Raw genomic sequence first — 22,486 nt, forward strand, 5'->3', positions numbered from 1 at the left:
ATGTTTAGCTTTTCGTATTCTCAAAAGAATATATCTGTAAAAAATATTTCGATTCTTTAATTAGTTGCCGAGGTATGAAATTGTAAACAAATGCGCAAGGCGTGAGTTTCGACCGGCCGGGGCTCGCTACGTGTGACGTCATAAGTCAACACTCACGCAGTACCTACTTTGCGCGATCCGGATCGGGTCACTAGGAGATTACGGAAATATTGTTTATCTAATAAAGTCAAATGTTGTGCTGAAATGTAAAAGCATAACTACTAAATAAGGAAATAAAGGAGTGTTGACCTGTGACGTCACGCAGCGGCTGCATGCGACTGAATATTTATATATATAGAACTTTAGATGTGTATAAAATCTAAACTAATTGTAAAATCTAGTCTATTTATATACATATAAACTTTATTGAGACAAAGTTCCAAGCGATTTCGCATACCTGTAAAATTCTTCATTGACCGAGTGCATCAAACTGCTGTCAGGGATCCAGCGCCTACTCTGAACTCAGCTCGATAATTTACATTGGTTGAGATGTCGCTTTATTTACAATAATTTTCTACAGCATTTTATTCTTCAAAGCGACGTATAAAAAGCAAGTAAATCTTTATTAATATTAGTATTAAAGTATGAAATTGCAGATTGGTACTGAAAAAATTTAAATTAGTTTTCTTTTAATTTTAACATATTTATTTAGTCAAAATATATCAGCAATGTAAATTATCTATACATTGCTGCCATCTAATAGGAAGTTCATTTATGCCTTTGCGATAGAACTGTGGTGATCTAGATTCAACAAATTACGTGAAAGCTTTTTGTACTGCCTCCTCAGAAGAAAACTTTTAATAACGAAGAAAATTCTCCAAATCACATAAATTTGGTAGTCCGTTGGAGTAAGGTCTGGCGAATACGGAGGGTGACAAATCATGGAGCAATAATGGTGAAGATAGATACTAGTTTGACTGCTAGTTTTGCTTTCATTGTTCAGAGTTCGGCACAGTAGACATCTGCCGTTACTACTTGACCAGATCGTAGAAAGCTATATTGAATAACACCATGCTGAGACAAACAGACAGTTACCATTAAAATTACGAGCTGTTTCTGCCGTGTTACTCCGGGTCGGAACTCGTATTCAAAAATCACTCGAAATTTCGAAGTCTCCATCTTCCTTCTCTGAGCTGAATAAAAAAAACTACATAGGTACCATATAAAAAAGCTTCACCTAAAAGTCTCGAATTGAGGTTCTGTACTTTCATGGTAAGCACGACAAAATCCAGGCATCTGCGAGATATTTTCGCGTGCGCTGCAAAAACCGTTGAGTTAAACGTACTTATATAATGAATCAGCTGATACCGTATATATGACTGAGCACGTAGTACCTATTTATAGAAATCGTTGTTTCTTAAAACTTGAATAATTGAAATATTATATTAAATGAAGATATATCAATAATTTTTAGCTAAGGGCCAAGTGTCTAAGCTCTAAGGAATAAAACATAGAAGACTTAATTCAAATGTATCCAGTATCCAGTTCTAATTTAGGGCGGGACAACATACCAGGTTACATACATAGTACCTACACAATTATTATCTTTATTATTCATAAACGTAAAGTAACATCTTTATCTGAATTTACAGCTTTTATTAAATTAGCTAACTTATTTAACTTAATTTAAAATTAACTTTTCTGTAATAATTACAAGTTTTTATAAAATCTGATAAATTACGGATTATAATAACACAATTCACGAGTTAATAAGGAAAACGTCGCAGCCTGTGGTTTACGTCGATAAGTGTAGGTCACATTATCAGTACCTAAGCATATGCGGGTATACTTATGTTGCATATGACAACACCGCTCCACATATAAATAGGAATGATTGTATGTTTCAATCAGTGCTTCCATTATACAACACAACAATGACCTACCTGAATTCTCTTTCTATATTCTTCTTGTGTTCAGTCCTGTACCATGTGACAAATGCCAGTCTGATCAAAGGACCGATAAACGATGAACCAGTCTTTAAAACAAAGGTTGTATCCGCTCGTGAAAATATGATTATCGATGATGCAAAGATTGAAAAGGAACTGCCAATACCCGAAGTGCCCCCAAAGAGAAGATGTGCAGAAATTGGAGAGTTTGTATGTTATAAGTACTTATTTTTTACTTAAATTTTAATTTTGACATTCGCTCAGTAATTACTAATTCATTTCGTATGAAATAACGTAAGGTTAAATTATTATAACACTGTTTGTTACGGTACTTAGAACTAATATGAATACATAATATTCTTTTTCGATACTTAAGTCAAATTAATGAAAAGAAATAAATATTTCAGTTCAAAAAAGATAAAAATTAAAAACCGAAAACTTGGTTATTTGACATGTTTATTTATAGGCTTTAGAACTGGTCTTAAAACGATTACTAGGAATTATACCATTAATACTGGCAGCATTTCTTCTTTGGATGGCTATAGGCTGATTCGTTGACCGCGCCTCTTGATTCCGGAAATGAAAAAGATTTACTGAAATCGAAATTTGAGAGGTTTGCTGTTTTCTTCAGTCGAAACAGTAGCCTCACACCATTTGATGTAACCTGGGCATTAGAAGGAGCCAGAGTGTTGACGCAGGTCGCGTCGCACACCACGTCGCAACCGCGCCCGTGTCCTTGGCCATGCCATCATCGCGTTTACCATCGCGACGTTTAAAATAACTGGTATATTAAGAGCGGCAAATGCCCTGCGGATCTGTCAATTAACCTTTTTTGATGCTCCATAGCATGGTGATAAGCGATGGTGATTAGCTGATCATAATTGTCATGCCATGTTTTACATTTGTGGGCCCATATTTTTCTTGATTATTTTTTATTACATTTTGAGTAAGGCTGTGATATATCAATATAAGACGTAGTGCATAACAATTAGTCTGAAGTCTATTTAATTATCAGTATGTCTATTTTATTAACCTTATTATAATATTTTCAGTGCGTAAACCACAATGATTGCTGCACCAACGCTTGTTTGGGATACATGAAGAAATGTGTTTCAGGTTCCGGTTAATTTATTCATAACAAACAAATGATAACTATTGTTCAATTTTTTTTTAATTTTTCGCGCTGGATGGATCGGGTGGTTGAGATGAGTCAAATCTGGTGGGTTGGCAATGAAATGTTTTATCTCTTTCATGGCGTCTTCTGAGATTTTCCAAAGGTCTGGATTGTCTTTTTTGAAGTTAGAGTACCATTCGTAAATCTGTAATAAAATTGTTGTTATATTAATAAAGATTAAATATATGGTATATATTTTGTATTATTAATAGTATAATTATTATTATTTTCAATTTATTAAGTACATTTTTAACGTAAAACAAAACAATATCTTATAACTATATTTACAATACTATGCATACAATTAAACCAACAATTCGGGGCAAGCGTACATAGAATACTGGCAGCGTTTCCACGTTGAATAGCTAGGCTGATCCGTTGACCGAAATAGCTGCCAGCGATTGGGTTTCTAGTAGCCCTATTGAGGTGAGAAGATTTGTAAATTCTCCGCGCCTCTGGGCCCCACGGGCCAATTGTCTCAACACCAAACGGCATAAAGGTGAAAGACTCATTGAGACCGACATATTTGCGACGCTTGCTGTCTTCGGCAGTCAAAGCAGCAGTCCCAACAACCAACCAATTTCGTAACCAAGTCCAACTGACGTAACTTGGATATTAAATGGATGAGGGCAGCGCAGGAGAGCTCAGCGTCATCGGCTGATGTGATGATGATAAACATAGTATTGTGTTTGTTGTCGTTTGAAACTTCTTTTGGGATGGTGTGTTTGTTGTCTTCACGGAATGGAGTGTTGCTATTTGCATTTAATGTAAAGAAGTTATAGTTTCAGTATATATATGGTTAAATTTGTTTTTCACTTAGAACTTAAGTACCTTTTTATACTGCCAGAAGTCAAAATCAATTGCCTCCAGAGTCATTGTTGAGTTGAACAATTGGAAGTCTGCTATTGTGAGGTTATCACCCGCTACATATCTCGCACCCAGTTTTTGTAAATATGTTTCCAGAACATCCAGAGCTATGTGAACTTTCTTTAAACCTAATTCAGTCCTTTGGTAGTCATAGAAGATGGGAGCCATCTGAAAGACAGGCACGTAGGTGTTAATATTATGATATTTCTAATGACAATCGGTTATTTATACCCATTTATTTAGTGGTCTGAGCGATTAAGTTGCCAACAATTGGCCGCGGAGATGATTGTTGTTAAATTTTGGATGTTTTTGTGACGCTTTTTCAAGCAATTCCTTTTAAAAATATTTAAAAAGAAATTCAAACTGGGTAACGATTAAGATGCGGGTCAAGCACGCGCCGTACACTGGTCTAGCCATGGATAGATTAAACACAAATAATTGTATGAAAACGTACCGTGTATGCAGATATGTTAGCGTAGTATGTTGATAAATTGAAGCACAGGCGGTGATTTACTATTGCCCTAATGACAAAAAAAGTATTGTACTAAAGCAATGTTAAATTGTGTGACTGCCAAGTGAAATCGTTTATCAACGTATCAAATTCTATGAGCCACGATAGAAACAATGCAAGACTAGTGCTCTTCATCAACTTTATACTCATTAAAATAAAATTTGATAAATTACCTCGCTCTTGGTTCTTGAGGGTATAATAGCTCAGATTGTGGCCTGTATTTGTCACATAGATATTGCAGGATTGCGTTACTTTCTGCAAGATAAAACCCATCGTCCTCCAGCACTGGTATTTCTTTTTGTGGATTCATCTAAATCAAATTACAAATTTTGTATGTAACAAATAATAGTTTATATTTAAACAATTTAAATAATAATAATATATTGACACACTTTTTACACAAATTATCTTTCCCCAAGTTAAGCATATATAGCCTGTGTTATAGGTTACAAGACAATGATATATTTAATACAATATACTTACTTAAACATACATAAATTCATATAAACATACATAAATACATTTAAACATCCATGACTCGGAAACAAACATCCATATTCATCATATAAATGCTTGCACCTACCGGGATTCGAACCCGGGACCTCTAGCTTATTTTAAAAGTAAAACCTGTGTATTTTTTATTGTATTCAAATCATAGTGTAGTTAGGTAAGTCAATTTACTAAAGAACAAAAAGAAACAATAGGCAACGTCCTTGTACTTTCTCAACAACAAGCATATGATTACTGTACGCGGCTCGCAAGAGTTAGAATACTAGGCTTGTGCTCTTTAAATGTTTTTAAAAGTAAAATTTCATAAGTTTAGTGTAAAAAATATTGTAATGATAAATTTAGCTGTCTTACTTTTTGAGTTTATGTAAAACAAATCACTGACAGAAAGATGGACGGACGCACCTCGTTAGAGTATAATTAATATTTCTCGGGACAGACAGCTGAGTCGTAGTGATACGGTACCCGTTGGACGTTGATACTCTCTCAGAAGCTCATTTTAATTGAATCACTACGAGTTTGACAGACTTACCATAGCATATTCCGGTGTCATATGTTCTCCGGCACCGTAATCAACATTGGTCAGATCGAAAGGAATGTCCAGTACTTTAAGGGCTTGTCTTACTGACAAAGACGGAGGACCATCGGATACCGCATACAATTTTAAAACCATTATAAAAGCAAATCCTTGGCACACTTTCTACTACACCGTGCAGTTACTGTGTAGAACGAACTTCCTGAAAATTGTATAATTATTATACTATGAATTGTTTAGTAGTGGTGTACTACACAATCTCTGAAGTGATATTGTGTTTCAAAATATATGATACCACAGCTGGGGACTACGGTCTGCGGCTGTACAGTGTCGACTACAGACTGGTGATACTCTCAATGCCGCGGCTAAAAATATTCCTTTCACTTTTTCAAGCGTATCGGAATGATCAATGAACATAGCAATCATTTATAGCATATTATTGAAAATATTATTGTATCGATTATGTACCTTTGTATATATTATATGCGTATCTACGTATTAGTTGTAAAATGTACGTTAAGTATATTACTGGCAGCATTTAAGCGTTGCATAGCTAGGCTGATTCACAGAAAAGCATTTGTTTGTTTTACAAAAGTATTTAACTTTTTTATTTTTCTGGTATTATACGGAACCCTTTACGTGCTCCGTCCGACTCTTACTTGATGTTGCTTTTTTTCATTTTGTTGCACGCTTTCCCGAGAATTAGATCTATTTTGATGATTTATTGTGTCTACGCAATCTCTCGTAAATCTGTTCGCGTTTTGGTCTGTTAAAGAGTAACTGATTAAAGTTAAGTCAGTTATGGTGAGGTGATGATCACCCACTACTTTATTTGATACAAATAATTTCATTAATTATAAGCTGAAAATAAACTTATGGTAGCCTTTACCTACCACTTAGATTTAAACGACAGCTGGCTACGTTAGTAGCTTATAGTTTTAATAAACATGCCCCTATTGGGCAAAATTGTAAAATAATTGACATACAAGCCTCTATTGTGCAAAATTGTGAAATAACTGACAAACAAGCCTCTATTGGGGAATGTATTAGTACTAATGTACAAAAATATAACAATGAAGATATTTCTTCAAATAATTTAAATTAAGTTATTTTATATATTACAAGGGAGGACAACTTTTGCAATATCATACAAAACAGGCAACATTCGCCAATTGGAACTGTTACTGCTAGAGATAATCATAATATAAAGGTCATAAATATTGTTCACCAGAACATACAAGGTATCTCAAGTAAGGAATTAGAAATTGAACTATGTTTGAGCTGCTATAATATAGATATATTATGTATTACAGAACATTGGCGTAAAAGTCATCAGCTCCAGTTTAGTTTTAGAGAACATAAAGTAGTCAGTTCGTTTTGTAGAAGTAGGGCAATACATGGAGGTTCCCTAATTATTATTAATAATAGATTAAAATGTAAAAATAGAAGAGATATTGTTAAACTCTCTATAGAACACTAATTGAGATAGCTTGTATAGAACTAGAGCAATTTATTATTGTAAGTGTATACCGCCCCCCCACTGCATCATATGAACAATACCAACATAGAATGAAGGAGGTACTATCAAAATTTTGCAAAACCAGCAAGTCAATTATAGTGTGTGGAGATTTTAATATAAACTTGATTGAACCTTCGGCCAATTGTACTAGCCTTAAAAATTTATTTCAAAGTTTTAATTTGTTCAATGTATTTTGGGAACCTACTAGAATCACTTCTACAAGAGCAACCTGTTTAGATAATATTTTTACAAATCTTACTATTACTAGTAAACTCATTATTAATAATCTTCAGTCCGACCATAGTGGGCAACTTATAAAGGTAAATACAATGTCAGACCAAAAAAGGTGACGATTATACCAGTTACGGGTAGCCACCTTGAGAGGGTTAGAAATAATTTGGTAAATACGATACCATATTTACACTGTAGTGAAACTGCTAATTTTCACTATAACTTAGTCTTCAATTCCATCTGTGAGGAATTTGACAGGATTTTTACTCCAGTAATGGTAACAGTAAACAACAAACATTGTTTTAATGATTGGGCAACAATGGGTATCCACAAAAGTCGTAGACGCTTATATGACCTTTATTATGAGAAACATTACAATAATAGTGAAGAATTTAAAATATATGTAAAAAAAATACTCCAAGCTCTTTTAAGTAGTAAGTAAAGTAGTGTTCACAACAGTGAAGCGAAAACACGTTTCATTGCAGCTAAAATTAAAAACAGTAATAATAAAGTAAAAGCTACTTGGAGTGTAATTAACAGTGAAACTGGTTGATCGAATTGCCGTAACACCTCTATCTGTTTAAATATTAATAATCGAGTTATAAATTCGGAAATAGAAATTGCAAATTAATTTGATAAATACTTCTCCGAAATCCCGATTATCACGACCAAAGACCTTAACTCTTCACCAAAAGCAGCACATGACATGCTTAAATTACACGTACCAGTATCTTCCACTGATTTGAAATTTAAGTATGTTACAGGTAGCGATATAATAAAAATCTTCAAATTAATTAACCTAAAAAGTACAATAGACCATTCGACTAATACTGTAAAATACATACTTGACATTATAGCACCTGAATTAGCAATAATATTTAATGAATGCATAGATGAGGGTGTGTTCCCCGACCTCATGAAATACAGCACAGTTATACCTTTGTTTAAATCGGGCAGTTCTTTTGACCCTGCTAATTTCAGATCTGTGTGATCAGTCCTGCCTGTTTTTAGTAAAAGTTTTGAAAAACTTTTGATTCAACAGTTACAAATGCATTTTTGTAAATTAATGAACAAAAATCAATTTGGGTTCACTAGTGGCTTATCAACAATTAATGCGGGTACTAGACTCATTGAGCACATCTTTGACGCCTCGGAAGAGTCACAGGATGCATTGGGCATTTTTTATTATTTGTCCAAAGCATTTGACTGCGTCCACCATGAAACTTTACTCCTAAAACTAAAACATTATGGAGTGAAAAAAGAGCCCTAAATCTGTTAAAATCATATTTAAACGAAAGAGTTCAGATAGTCGATGTAAATGGCAAACGGGCTTCGGGTAAACCTGTGGTAATAGGTGTTCCACAGGGTTCTATTCTCGGTCCTTTCTTGTTTCTTATATATATTAACGATCTACCATTTGTGGTAGATGATAGCCATGAGATTGTATTGTTTGCTGATGATACTTCACTTATTTTTAAAGTGAAGCGACGTGCAGATATTGATGACGAGATAAACAATGCACACTCAAAGATAGTGCGTTGATTTGAGACGAATAATCGGCACTTAAACCGTAAACAAACAAAGTATTTACGGTTCATTACACCAAACACAGCGGAGGTACAAACCAACTTACTTATCCTATTCTATAGGATAAGTAAGTTGTAAGTAAGGATATAATAGGATCCTATTCTTTTACTATTCAACCTGTAACAGAGGTTGAAGTTGCAAATACCTTTCGAAAATTGCAGTCAAACGCAATTGGTCCCGATGGAGTCTCACTGAATATGCTGTTGTTATCTCTTCCTTATACACTAAGTCCACTTACCAAACTAATTAATAAATCAATTGCTTCAGATATATTTCCGGATATTTGGCGTAATGCACTAGTAAGGCCTATCCCCAAAAAAAACGACCCGCTCGAAATTAACGAATTACGACCCATTAGTATTTTGCCTTGTGCTTCCAAAATTTTGGAGAAGATTGTACATAGTCAACTTCTGACCTATTTAGAAAAAAACAATATTCTACCTACATTACAGTCAGGTTTTAGGAAACAACACAGCGCAACTACAGCCCTAATAAATGTAATAGACGATATACTTTCTTCACAAGATAAAGGGGAAGCTACTGTTATGGTTCTATTAGATTTTTCCAAAGCATTCGATTCCATTAATTTTGATCTTCTCTTAGCTAAATTGCGATTCTACGGCGTAGAAGAAAGAACTTTGCGGTGGTTTTCGAGCTACTTACGTGACAGACATCAATTCGTTGAAATTACTAACCATGACGGAAATGTGACCACTTCGCGGCCTCTCCCAATTAAAAAAGGGGTACCTCAGGGGTCTATCCTAGGTCCCTTATTATTTACTCTGTACACAGCGGACGTGGTTCAGCATATCAAATATTGTAAATTTCATATGTTTGCTGATGACATACAAATTTACCTGTCTTTCAAGCCGTATGATAAGGAAGCCTTCAATACAATTACCTCAGACCTTAATCGGATCTTTGACTGGTCGAAATCCAATGGATTGCTATTAAATTCGAAAAAAACGAAATATATGGTTATAGGTACTCGGCATCAAGTTAAAAAAGTAGTAACTGGTAAACCCAACATTAAAATTAATAATGAACAAATAGAGAGGGTAACCGAGGTCCGAAATCTTGGCTTGCTCGTAGACGAAAACTTACGTTTCGAAAAATATATACTTCAGATTGTTCGTAGTTGCTTTTATAGACTGAAAGTACTATACCGAATCAGAAACTCAATAAAAAAAGACCTACGTGTACTCCTCTGTGAATCTTTGATTCTTTCCAAATTTAATTATATGGATGCAGCCATAGGTCCACGCTTATTGGAGCGTACTAAACGTCTCATACAACGTGTTCAAAACGCTTGTGCAAGATATTGTTTCTCCATTCCGCGGCGAGACCACGTTACCCCTTATTTAAATAGAGAGTCATTATTAAAAATGGGGAGTCGTATGAAATTGCACTTTGCTACCTTACTATTCGGTATAATAAAGAACGAAATCCCTATTTATCTATTTAAAAAGTTAAAATGGAGAAGTGATGCTAACATTCCACATAAGACCCGCGCTTCGCACGATTCTTTAAATATACCCATCTTCCACACAACCGCATTTCGTGGTAGCTTTCGCTACGCAGCCACTAAGTGTTGGAATAACCTGCCACCACCACTTCGAAATCTGCACTCAAAGGAATCTTTTAAGAATAACTACAAAAAGCTATTGTTGCAAGAGCAAAAACTAAATTAAATACATCGACTGTAGTGAGGATGGGTATCATAATGGATATATTTTATCTATATAATATTAAATTACTCATGCATTTTTTTATATATATTTTTATTATATACTTGTCTAGCTAGTGGGGATGTACGTAAATGCGTGTATACGCATCACTACTTGATATATTTTCTTTTCAGATTTATAAATTTATTAAATTCTGAGCTTTGTTTATTAGATAGAGGATACGATAAATATTTAAATATTATAATTATTTGTTTCACTCATTACTGCCAAAATAGCTTTCACGGAAAAATAAAATATAGGAAGTTCATAATATCAGTGTTAGGAAAATACGTCCTAACGTTTGCTGAGAACTTTCCTTTTTGCGAATCGCGCTGCTGCCTGGTTTGTTATCATTCTACATAGTTAGTTTTAAAGCATTAATATCTCTTTCTTTATTGTTTTTTAAACATTTGTATTGTTATTTTTCTTTTCTTTATAAAATGTTAATTGTCATATCTATTGTACTTGTAAAAAATTTGGTGGCAGTTTATCGCAAATAAAAAAATTTATTATTATTATATTATTATTATTAATGACCAGAGATTGGAACTTGTGGACACTACGGTCTTCTTGGGTATCACGTTGGATAAAAAGCTTCAGTGGGGTCCACATATTGCCCATCTAGCAGATAGACTCAGCTCTGCGGCATATTCCGTTAGAAAGATTAGAGAGTACACGAATGTTGCGACCGCTAGATTAGTGTGCTTCAGTTATTTTCACAGCATCATGACGTACGGTATTTTACTATGGGGTCATGCTGCTGACATTGATATAGTGTTTGCTCTGCAAAAGAGAGCTGTTCGTGCTATATATCAGCTTGGATATAGACAGTCTCTCGAAGAAAAATTTAAAGAAATAAATATTATGACTGTTCATTATCAGTATATTTATGAAAATTTAATATACGTTCACAAAAATCGTCGCCTTTTTGCTCTTAATAGTAATTTTCATTGTTATAACACTCGAAATAAGGGATTGTTTGTAACTTATTCTAGTAGGCTTCATAAGATACATAATAGCTTTAAGAGTAAATGTATACACTTCTATAATAAAGTCCCAGCCACAGTTCAGGCATTATCTATAAATAAATTTAAATGTTTTATAAAAAAAATGGCTCTGTCGTAAATCCTATTACTCCACAGCTGAATATCTAAATGATCGGACAGCTTGGGGCTAGATTGTGATTATTTTATAGCGATAGAAATTACTGTACAATATTGTATATTTTTATTGAAAAGAGCGAAAAAAAGAATGCTGGGAGAGTTTCTTGCGCCGCTTCTTCTCTCTCAGAGCGCCATTTGTTTCCGAAGCGGTAGTAGTATCTAGTATATTAGAAATAACATCAAAAAGAATTCTATAGGAATCAATTTTGAGAAAATAAATGCCTTTTATGCCTTATATACGTATCTCATATCCAACTATTGCGGGATATGATTCCATGACAACACGGAAATGTTGGCATTCGAGTGTATAATATATTATAACTGTGTAAGTACGTCTGCGGCCTTCAGAGATATTATGTATTCTGCGCCCTTTGATGATACCAAGGGAAACACTATCTTTTTTTTATGAAAATAAGGGGTGAGACGAACAGCACGTTCAGCTGATGGTAATTGATACGCCCTGCCCATTACAATGCAGTGCCACTATTATTGAAAAACACAAAAATTCTGACCGTCACTACAACTGCGATCGACACCTTGAGACATAAGATGTCAGAGCTGCAGCGTGGTGCTGTGTTCTGCGCGGAATTGGGTTCCGCTACACTTCTTATTCTCTATATAGGGCCTCAAGAGTGACATTGGATGCCTGTGACATTGTCGCCTTTTTTAGACATTTCCACCCTCTCCTTTTACCGATTTCAGTTAATATGAAGAACTTTTATTAAAATATTTAGGTAGGTTTTCGTTCATATAGAATACACACTAACATTGTATCATTTAAAAAGTAACTAGAACTTTCCGCCGTTTTGTTGTTAGTAAATGACATCGGTCCTAGTAGCAGACTTTAACATTTATTGAAGGGAGATGATAGTAATACAAAACTACACACATCAAAAAAGTCTGAGCAACATGCATGATATTACAAATTTACCATTTATATTAATTAATTTCTAAGTCTTTATTCACTCAAAGTGCATAGGTATGTAAACTTTTTTGTTATTGATGACATACTGGCTGGTTGTAAAAAAAATTGCTTTATGTTTTGTTTTTTTCATTAAATAAAATGAAAGGGAATTTAAGTGCGTTTTTATTGCTACGTTTGTCTTGATTTAAAAATTTTACCAACCATTTAAATAAAGTTAGCGACAAAATTTAATTGTTAGATATTATGATGATACATGATATGACGTATCATGGAGCGACGTCATTTGACGGCAAATGAAATGCAAAGAGCTGCAGGGATGTTGCAAGCGGGAAGTAATCAATAGAAGTGTTATTTGTCGTCTTTGGCAGCGCTACAATAATATAAGGGAACCCGCAGAACAGCATTCAGGCCGTAAAAGGAGTACAACCACTCGGCAAGACCGGTACATACAACTGACTGCAAAACACCAGCCGATGTTAACCGCTCGAGACATAAGTTTGAGGCTAAAAAATTTAAGTAGTGATATAAGTCCCCAAACTGTGAGAAATCGACTGCATGAGTATGGCCTACGATCTCGATGCCCAATTAGGTGCCCACCGATACGTCACGGGAATCGCGCTCGTCGAAATGAATGGTGTAGAGAACGCAGAACATGGACCCAGGAACAATGGGATAAAATTATGTTTTCCGATGAATCGCGATTTGGGTTTAGGCTCGATACAAGAAGGGTGCAAGTGTACCGTCGGCCCGGAAATATTGAAAGGCTCAGGTGCATTCATACAGCGGCTCAACAGTTATGGTATGGGCGGTCATTATGAATGCGCATTTTACACACCAAAATAGTAGTACACTTATTGACATGATCTGTACAGACTTACACATACAGGAGGTAAAGGTAACTCACATTCCAGAACTTGGTAATCATGCGATAGCTTCAGGCATCATAAATAAAAAAAAAGACAAAGCCTTGCCGAACTGTATCAATATAAGACCCTTAATAATATATATCACATCGAAAGTTTTAATAGGGACCTGAACAAATACACTTTGCAATTCTCTTAATAGTATAAGTAATGTGAATTAAGTTGTGGATGCATTTTATAGAATAGTTGTACAGTTGTTCAATTATTTACATGCGCCTTTATAAAAAAATATGTTATAAGAGCGCCATCAATGGATATTTGAAGTTGTAAGACTTATTTATTATAAAACTTAGAAATGAAAGTCATGCACGGTCAAAAAAAACTGGCCTTGAGACTCATATGAAAGCTTTAGTCACAAACGCTTTGGAATCGGAAAAGAAAGCTATTCATGAAACCTATATTAATGCCTATATTAATTCTTTAACTTTATTATGGCTAAGCCTAAAGAAATCATCTCGTATAACAGACAAAAAAAACTGAAGAACTCCTAGCTGTGATGATCCCAATATAATTAATAAACATTTTCTTGATACCGGGCGATTGGATAGTATCATTATCGGATCTTATTTTGAGTTTCACCGGCATGGAATTTCACAGTTTGTGCTGCAGCAAGTACATGAAATCATAGTTCACAAGATTATTAAGAATTTGAAGTCTAATGCTCAAGGTGTGGATATAATATCTCTGCAAATGCTGTTACTGACATTGGCTCAAACTTTACATATTATCACTTCAATAATCAATACCCTGATGCAAGAAAAGTTGCCAAAATCATGCCTCTGCCTAATTGTATTCTGCCTTGATAAATCTGCGACCAGTCAGTCTCCTGCATATCGAAAATTCCAGAAAAGGTCGTGATTTATCAGGCAACTAAATACACTGAAGAAGATAAAATTTTATCAACTTTCATATATAGCCAGCACAACAACTGCAACTTCAACTGTCGTAGATTATATCCTGACATCATAAGATCAGGGCAAGGGCACCTTCCTACTTCTTCTGGATGTTTCTACAGCGTTTGACTGTATAAACACGGATGTTCTTCTTTCTAAAATGTCATATTACTCGATATAGCTACCTAAGCTCTATTGCTTACAGTTCGTTGAAGTCAGGAACAAGGATGGCACAATCGCAACCTCCGATTTATCTCCTGTAACTAGAGGCTATCCCCAGGGACCGATTCTTAGCCTTTTGCGATTCATACACAGTGATGGATTAACACATAAGCCCGTGAGGCCCGGGCTTAGGACGCCAAAATTTTCAGAACGTTAAAATTTAAGAGCCGAAAGAAATAAACAAAAAGTTTATTTTGCAATTGGCTTTGTTTTTTTTTTAATTAATTAAAATATTCTATGGACATATGTATATATAATTGATGTATAATATAATTTATTTTTTCGTTGACTTTTCAATTTGAGGATGCATTATTAATATTTTGATGGAATCTAAGTATCGAATAAGGTTATTAAAAAGATACCATCAAATTGATAAGTTGTACTTTTCACTTTTGCATCTTTGATGAGATTACTCTTACATATATATAAAGCATTTGAAATTACATATTGGTTTTTATTTCCCGCTTTTTCTTTGAAAATCGAAGAATTTCAAAACAAAAATAGGGAAGAGGCTTCACCTCGATTTTCAAAAATCTTGTTCCCACCGGATCTTCACGTTGGATCAAAAGGGGCGGTATATCAGACAGGGCCTAGGGCGGCAATAAGCATAATCCGCCACTGTTCATACAAATACGTTTATGGGCAAAAAGGAATTGTTTAATGCTAAATCTCGCTAAGTCTCAGTGTATGTATGTATAATAACAATACTAGCACCATAATTGTGCATCGCTTATATTAATTATGTCCGATTTTATAACATATAAAAACATCTACAGTAAAATTTTACGCACATAAAAAGATATCGCCATTTTTGTTGAAATAAAAAACTAACTCGGAACTTTGGTTTTCCTAGTAATTTAATTTTGACACAACGACGACGATATATAAGATAGAGGCAGAGCTAGTGACATTCTGATGAATGTCATCATGTTTGAACCCATAGCCGTTAAACAAGATAAATAAGAAAAATCCTCACGGGCCTCATTGTGAATTGTGATTGTGAGGTTTTTTGGCGGGAACGAGTGAACGAAGGAAGGCGCGCTTATACAAAAAAGAATTGTTTAAATTATTGTTCATTGTGCATATATTTTTCATACTTGTAAATTGTTTATCCTGGTTTATAAATATTCGATTTTTGTATATATAAATTGTTAAGTGCGCTTCCCCATCGCCATGGGGAAGCGTACAGGTAAAAGGCCGAAGAACGGCCAGAGCGACGCAGAACCAGCAGACGAACTTCCCCTATCCGAATCCTCGGTATCTGACGCGGAGGTGACTGAACGTCTCATTGTAAGAAGAAAGGATAAAGAGAAGTATACCCCTTATAGAGCGACAAATTATTATAGGTTGTACGACGAAAATTCAAATAAGAAGGAATTTATTGTATTTCTCAATCGCAAGCAGGGTGAAGTCAAAATATCAGACAAGGACAGGTTGGGTCTGTCAAATGGAATCAGGAGGCATTGCGTATCGGGTGTGTTGCACCTGAGGTCCGTTAATGCTTTTAAAGTTGGTGTTACCTTTGACCTGCCTAACAATGCGAATGTATTTTTAAAAAATGAAAAGTTACTTAGCGAGTTGGAGATGGTTGCCTCAATTCCGGCTTCTGAAACGGAGGTCACTGGAGTTCTTACTTCTGTTCCCACTGATTACTCCAACAAAAAAATTCATCAATTAATTGCATCGAGTAAAAAAGTTATTGCTGTGAGAAGGTTCATGCGGCGAGTAAAGGACCCACAGGGTGTTGTCTCCTTTGTTCCAACGCAAACTGTTGCAGTCACATTTGCATCAACGTTGTTACCTGAGTATGTAACACTTGATCACTGGAGGCATGAGGTTAATGTATATGTACCCCCTATTAAACAGTGTCTACGCTGTATGAAATTTGGCCATATTGCTAAATTTTGTAGAAACAATGAAGTTTGTTCCATATGTTCTGACAATCACAATTTTAAAATGTGTCCAAAAACTTTAACAAAATGTGCCAACTGTGGTGGAGATCACATAGCTATCTCATCTACCTGTCCTCTGAAAAAACAAAAAATTGAAGAAAACAAAGTGAAGTCCCGTAGTGTTAGATACTCAGATCTCTTCAATGAATCTGCTTTCCCTCAATTAAACTCAAAGTATATTGACACACACCTGAGCAATCTTATAAAATCTGACAAATTTATGAACCTCTTGGTTGAAGCAGTTTTACAAATTTGTACGAATAAAGATAAGTTAACTATAAATTCAAATAGTATTAAGGAAATTCTGAATAACACTTTTAGAAAAAAGACATCTAGTTAATTGTTATTATGGATACATTGAATATAGTGCAGTGGAACGCTCAAAGTATTATTAGTAATAGGCTTATTTTTACAAGGTTTTTATATGAAAATCATATCCATATTGCTATAATTTCAGAAACTTGGTTAAAACCACATCAGTATTTTTTAATAAAAGGCTATAACACAATAAGGAATGATTGTGGTAATAAACACAATGGTGTAGCAATTTTTATTCATAATAATATCACATTTTCTAACATAAATACATATTTTGATAGTGCTCTACAAAATGTTTGCATTAAAATTAAAATTAATAACAAAGAACTGAGTTTTGTGAGTTTTTACAGTCCTTCCAATTCAAATCCTCCATTTAATAAAAACAATTTAAACAGTTTAATTAAGTCCATTCCAGAGCCAATGATATTTGCAGGTGATTTCAATGCTCATCACATGTTGTGGGGATGTGTTGATACATTGCCTCGAGGTAAAGATGTTTTAGAGGTTATAGATGAGAATGGTCTTGTTATTCTGAATAATGGTCAAGCTACCACAATAGGATCTCCATCTTGGCTTCCTAATGCTCTTGACTTGACTTTGGTAACTCCATCTTTGGCTCTTTTATGTGACTGGTCAGTTATTGACAGTCCTCTGGGCAGTAGTTATCATCTCCCTGTAATAATAAAAATGGCAGTAAGTAGTGATAGTATTAGTTTGCAAAACACATTATGTAATAATCTACATTTGCCCACTCACCCTAATTATAAGCAGGTGAATTGGAATATGTATAGTAACTTAGTTGTTTCTTATTTGGATGATGTTAAATTTGACACTTTATCTTCAATAGATGCTTTTAATTCCTTTTGTAATATTTTACTTTCTGCTGCCAAGCAGTCAATCCCTAGCTGTCTGTTTTCCAAAAGTTCTAATAGTAATAATGTTACTAGTTCTTGTTCACAAAAATCTTTTAAATATCCTTGGTTGCCTTGGTGGAATCAGAGGTGTACAGAAGCAGTTTTAAATGCTAAAAATGGTTACATTAATTTTAAAAACAACTCCACTGATGAAAATTATGTGGAGTTTAAGAGATTGCGGGCTTTAAAAAAACTTATCTTAAAAAGTGAAAGAAGAAATAGCTGGATAGGCTTGTGCAATTCATTTAATCGTTGTACTCCTTTGTCTTCAATTTGGAAATACATGCGCAAATTTAACAAAACTTACATTCCTGACAGTGTGTTGAATGATAGTTGGATTCCAGATTTTCTACAAAAGTATACTTCTGACTTTGTATCAAATGATTAACTAACTATGTAAATGTTGTTAATGATAGTAATAAATATTTGATAGAGCCTTTTTCTTTACAAGAACTAAAATCCGCTTTATTTACTAGAAGAGATACATCTTTCGGTCTCGATACCATTCCATATATTTTACTCAAAAAACTTAATTGCCACAGTCTCAACATCTTTTTAAATAATCTTAATCGCCTATGGAAGGAGAATACTATTCCTCCAGAATGGAAAACAGACTGTTTAATCCCAGTTTTACAGCCAGACAAAAATAAAATGTTACCTGACTCTTATAGACCTATAGCTCTCACGAATAAGATATGGAAGGAAGGATATGAAGGGAAGATATTTGAGCAGCTTCTAAAACAACGTCTCGAGTTCTTTATAGAACAAAATTGTCTTTTGCCTAATAATCAGTTTGGTTTTCGCAAAGGTCGGTCTTCTAGGGAGAGTATAGCGCAGTTACAGCTTGATGCGCATCAATGTTTAGCAAGTAATCAATATCTTTTGTCTGTATTTTTTGACATCTCAGGTGCCTTCATTTTTTTTTTTTTTTTAATTTATTTAGTGGCACGGGATGCAAGTCCATAGGCCAGGTGCCTTCAATAGTGTAAATATTGCCGTGCTTTGTGACGAGTTATCAATGTTAGGGATACCAGGTAAAATAATAAATTGGATGCAATCCTTTTTGACTGACAGAAAAGTATATGTAAAATTTAATAAACATTTGTATGGACCACGACTTTCTTCTCTAGGTGTTTGTCAGGGGAGAATATTGTCTCCTTTAATTTTTATTATGTACATAAGACGATTGAACCTTATTTTGGGGCCAAATATAGTAAACCTACAGTATGCAGATGACTTAGTCGTCTATGTATCGGGAGTTGATCTGATTAATTTAGCCGCTACTATTAATAAAGCACTTGTAAATTTATATCAATACTTTTCTTATCTTAATTTAAATGTAAATCCAACCAAATCAAAAGTCTTTGTGATTGGTCGTAAACGCATCATATTGCCTCCCATTTTATACAATGGCATTCCACTGCCTATTTCATGTGACATAAAATTTCTAGGTGTAACATTTACTCCAAAACTTTCTTGGAAAAAATATACAGATAGTGTTATAATTAAAGCGAATAAAGCTTATAATGTATTAAAATCTTTGTGTGCAACGTCGTGGGGAGCGGACCCTAAAATATTGTTAATTTTGTATAAATCGCTTATTCGTAGTCATTTTGAATATGGCTTTCATTGTTTCGCCGCAGACAGCAAAATTGTTAATAGTCTGGATAAAATACAAAATAAATGTATGCGTACAATATTGGGTGCACTTAAAACTAGCCCAATAGCTGCTATGCAAATCGAGGCCAACCTTCCTCCTTTGTGTATTAGATTTAGTTATCTTAAAGAAAGATTTATTTTAAAGCTCTATAGCTTGCCGACGAACAATCTTCTTAAGAATCTTATTGCTTATCAATCGTCTTCATTTCCGAGACAGTTGTTTATCTTGCAAGATTTTTCTTCATTTTTTAAATTTCTACAAGATTTAAATATTCATCGGAATAATGATATACTTCCCTGCCATGCAGGTTCTTTTCGATGTAAATATTCTGCAATTAATGTTGTAATAGATCCAAATTTAACTTCAAAAGAGGAGGTTCATGTATTATTGTCAGAATGGTCTAATTGTAAATTTGTTTATACGGATGGCGCAAAAAACAATAATAATGTTTCTTTTGCAATCTACCTTCCTGAAATTAGGAAGGGTATTGGCTTTAAGATTAATAGATATGCCAGTATTTTTACTGCTGAAGCCGTCGCTATTCTTTTTGCTTTAAAGCATATTAAGAAACAAAATCAACTTAATAAGAAGTGGGTAATAGTTAGTGATAGTATGAGTGTGTTAAAAAGTTTGTCAAATAACAAAATGAGTGCTAACATCAATTACATCATTTTTGCTATAAAGGAATTGTGGTTCGAACTATGTTTAATCGATATTAAAGTGGATTTCGTTAGGGTCCCGTCCCATATAGGAGTAGCAGGAAACGAAAGCGCTGATTTTCTAGCTAGAACTATCATTAATATATCCGATCTATCCCTATATCCTGATTGCAAAGATCTAGACATTAACATACCATATACAGATATAATAAGTAATCTAAAACAGCGTATGACTCTTCTTTGGGGAAGATATTGGTACAATTGTACAGAAGTTGAAAATAAGGCTCATTCGTATACTTTGTTAGATAATCCCGTTAATAGCACACCCTGGTTTTGTAAGTTTAAAAATAACGCTCACAGAAAGTTCTATACTACAATAACACGAATGCGTATTGGTCACTATCGATTGAATTTTCATCTTCATCGCAAAAAAATTGTCTCCTCTCCTTTTTGTGACCATTGTAATAAGCAACAAGATCAGTCTCTGGATCACATCTTTTTTGATTGTTCGTCCTTTGGCATACAGCGCCTTGTGCTGATGGATGAGCTACTGGAAATATATGGTGCACCCAATATAATCCCGCTCTCAGTAATAGATCTATTAAAGGACACATCAACTTATATGTCCTTGTATAAATTTGTATGTAGTACTGTAAATACATTGTAATTTGTAGATACATACGTTGTAAATTTGTTTATAATTATGTAAATACGTTATAACTTGTACATATACAACTAGTAATAGCATAGCGCAATTCGCGAACTGAACAGATAATGTAAATAGGTAGGTATTATTCTAAAAAGTTATGCAAATTACACTGGATTTGACTTTAAGAAAAGGGGAAAATTATTAGAGACTATATTATTGGATTTGTACTTACTAAAAGGAAAATATGGAAAATATTCTTTAGAGAATTATACATTAACGGAAATGGTAAAATAACTGATGACTTTAAGACTGGATTGGATTTGATGAAAGAAACTACTATAAATATTCGCTATCGAATATACATAATTGGAAAAGGAAAATGGAAATAATGTAAGATGAAATGAGAAAACTGGATTGGACTCTTTGTAAAACAAAATAGTGAAAATAATAAATACCAAAGAAATGAAAATACTAACGACAAGGCAGTAAGGCCCCTGGCTATAGCCTGTTCGAAAGAACGAATTAATATAAAAAAAAAAAAAAATTGTGATTGTGAATAATATTAATTGTCAAATAAAAGTTGTTTATGAAAGGCGCCAAAATTTTCATTGCGTTTGAAAAATAATATTTTATTTGTATATTTCTTTGTAAATATATCATTTATTTTATAAATAGTTACAAGGTATTAAGTGTATAGTGTAAATTGAAAATGGGAGGTGTTAAAAAGCGGAAAAAAGACCCTCCTGATGGACCGCTACTAGAAAACTCTTCGGATTCTGATGAAGATTTAATCACAAAATACAAAGACTATAAGGTTCCAGGATACACCAGAAAGTACCCGGAAAATAGCCAGAAATCGGAAAATATCGTATTTTTATCACATTCAGACGAAAGAAAATCATTTTCTGACAAAGATAGGCTAGCCATTTCCCATGCCATTCGCAAGCATTGCATCACTGGAATCCTGCACATAAATCTGTCAACAGATACAAAATAGGTATTACATTCGATCTATCAAATAATGCCAATGTATTTCTACAGAACAAAAAATTATTAGAAGAGATTGACCTAAAAGCCACAATTCCAGCAATTGACACCGAGGTGACCGGCGTGCTCACCTCCGTCCCCATGGACCTATCAAACAAGAGAATATCTGCTCTTATTGGCAGCTCAAGGAATATAATACAAGTTAGGCGTTTCATGCGTCGTGTAAGGAGAGAGGACGGTGCGGCCTCGTACCAGCCCACTCAGACCGTCGCTGTGACGTTCGCATCAACAGTTACCTCAGTATGTATACCTTGACTCTTGGGAGGCATGAGGTAAGCGTTTACGTTCCTCCAGTGAAACAATGTCTGCATTGCCTGAAGTTTGGTCACATCGCTAAGTATTGTAGGAATGCAGAGGTATGTTCCATATGTGCACAAAATCACAATTTTAAAATGTGTAAAGAAGACAGTAAAAATGTCAAATGTGCGAACTGTGGTGGAAATCATATCGCCATTTCAAATACATGCCTGCAGAAAAAACTTAAGATAGAAGAAAATAAAATTAAGTCAAAAGCTACTATATATTCAGATTTATTCCACGAAAATTCGTTCCCTCCATTAACTATGCCTAATATAGGA

At 34.3% G+C, this 22,486-nt stretch overlaps 1 protein-coding gene and 3 long non-coding RNA genes across 5 annotated transcripts; 2 read left to right on the plus strand and 2 right to left on the minus strand.

Annotated features, from left to right (window-relative positions):
* Positions 1-1,784: 1,784 nt before the first annotated feature.
* LOC126966765 (uncharacterized) lies at positions 1,785-3,290 on the plus strand. Its single transcript, XR_007729777.1, has 2 exons — positions 1,785-2,135; positions 2,978-3,290. It is a non-coding gene; the product is annotated as an uncharacterized LOC126966765 (long non-coding RNA).
* On the minus strand, positions 2,364-5,910 carry LOC126966751 (glutathione S-transferase 1-1). Of its 2 annotated transcripts, XM_050811026.1 has the most exons (6): positions 5,815-5,910; positions 5,517-5,721; positions 4,651-4,787; positions 4,421-4,487; positions 3,931-4,134; positions 2,364-3,244 (listed from the first exon to the last, which is right to left on the minus strand). In XM_050811026.1, exons 2-6 carry the CDS (start codon positions 5,655-5,657, stop codon positions 3,038-3,040), a joined length of 756 nt encoding a protein of 251 aa, XP_050666983.1. In that variant the 5' UTR covers positions 5,658-5,721; positions 5,815-5,910; the 3' UTR covers positions 2,364-3,037. The 2 variants fall into 2 exon arrangements, with proteins under 2 accessions (XP_050666983.1, XP_050666982.1); XM_050811025.1 differs by having other exon boundaries at positions 5,517-5,864.
* Positions 5,911-17,197: 11,287 nt separating this feature from the next.
* LOC126966768 (uncharacterized) lies at positions 17,198-18,194 on the minus strand. The gene is made up of 2 exons (XR_007729785.1): positions 17,736-18,194; positions 17,198-17,652 (listed from the first exon to the last, which is right to left on the minus strand). It is a non-coding gene; the product is annotated as an uncharacterized LOC126966768 (long non-coding RNA).
* Positions 18,195-21,409: 3,215 nt separating this feature from the next.
* Positions 21,410-22,424, plus strand: LOC126966786 (uncharacterized). Its single transcript, XR_007729807.1, has 2 exons — positions 21,410-21,858; positions 21,949-22,424. It is a non-coding gene; the product is annotated as an uncharacterized LOC126966786 (long non-coding RNA).
* Positions 22,425-22,486: the final 62 nt, after the last annotated feature.

The sequence above is a fragment of the Leptidea sinapis genome, chromosome 11 (assembly GCF_905404315.1).
Source record: "Leptidea sinapis chromosome 11, ilLepSina1.1, whole genome shotgun sequence".
NCBI lineage: Eukaryota > Metazoa > Arthropoda > Insecta > Lepidoptera > Pieridae > Leptidea > Leptidea sinapis.

What these genes read in the sequence shown, in the direction of transcription:
- LOC126966751 (XM_050811026.1), bottom strand. Translation starts at nt 5,657, where the DNA reads ATGGTTTTAAAATTGTATGCGGTATCCGATGGTCCTCCGTCTTTGTCA. An exon ending in TGACACCGGAATATGCTATG is followed by an intron (nt 4,788 to 5,516) that starts GTAAGTCTGTCA and finishes AATTTGATTTAG; the next exon opens with ATGAATCCACAAAAAGAAAT. An exon ending in CTAACATATCTGCATACACG is followed by an intron (nt 4,135 to 4,420) that starts GTACGTTTTCAT and finishes CCTGTCTTTCAG; the next exon opens with ATGGCTCCCATCTTCTATGA.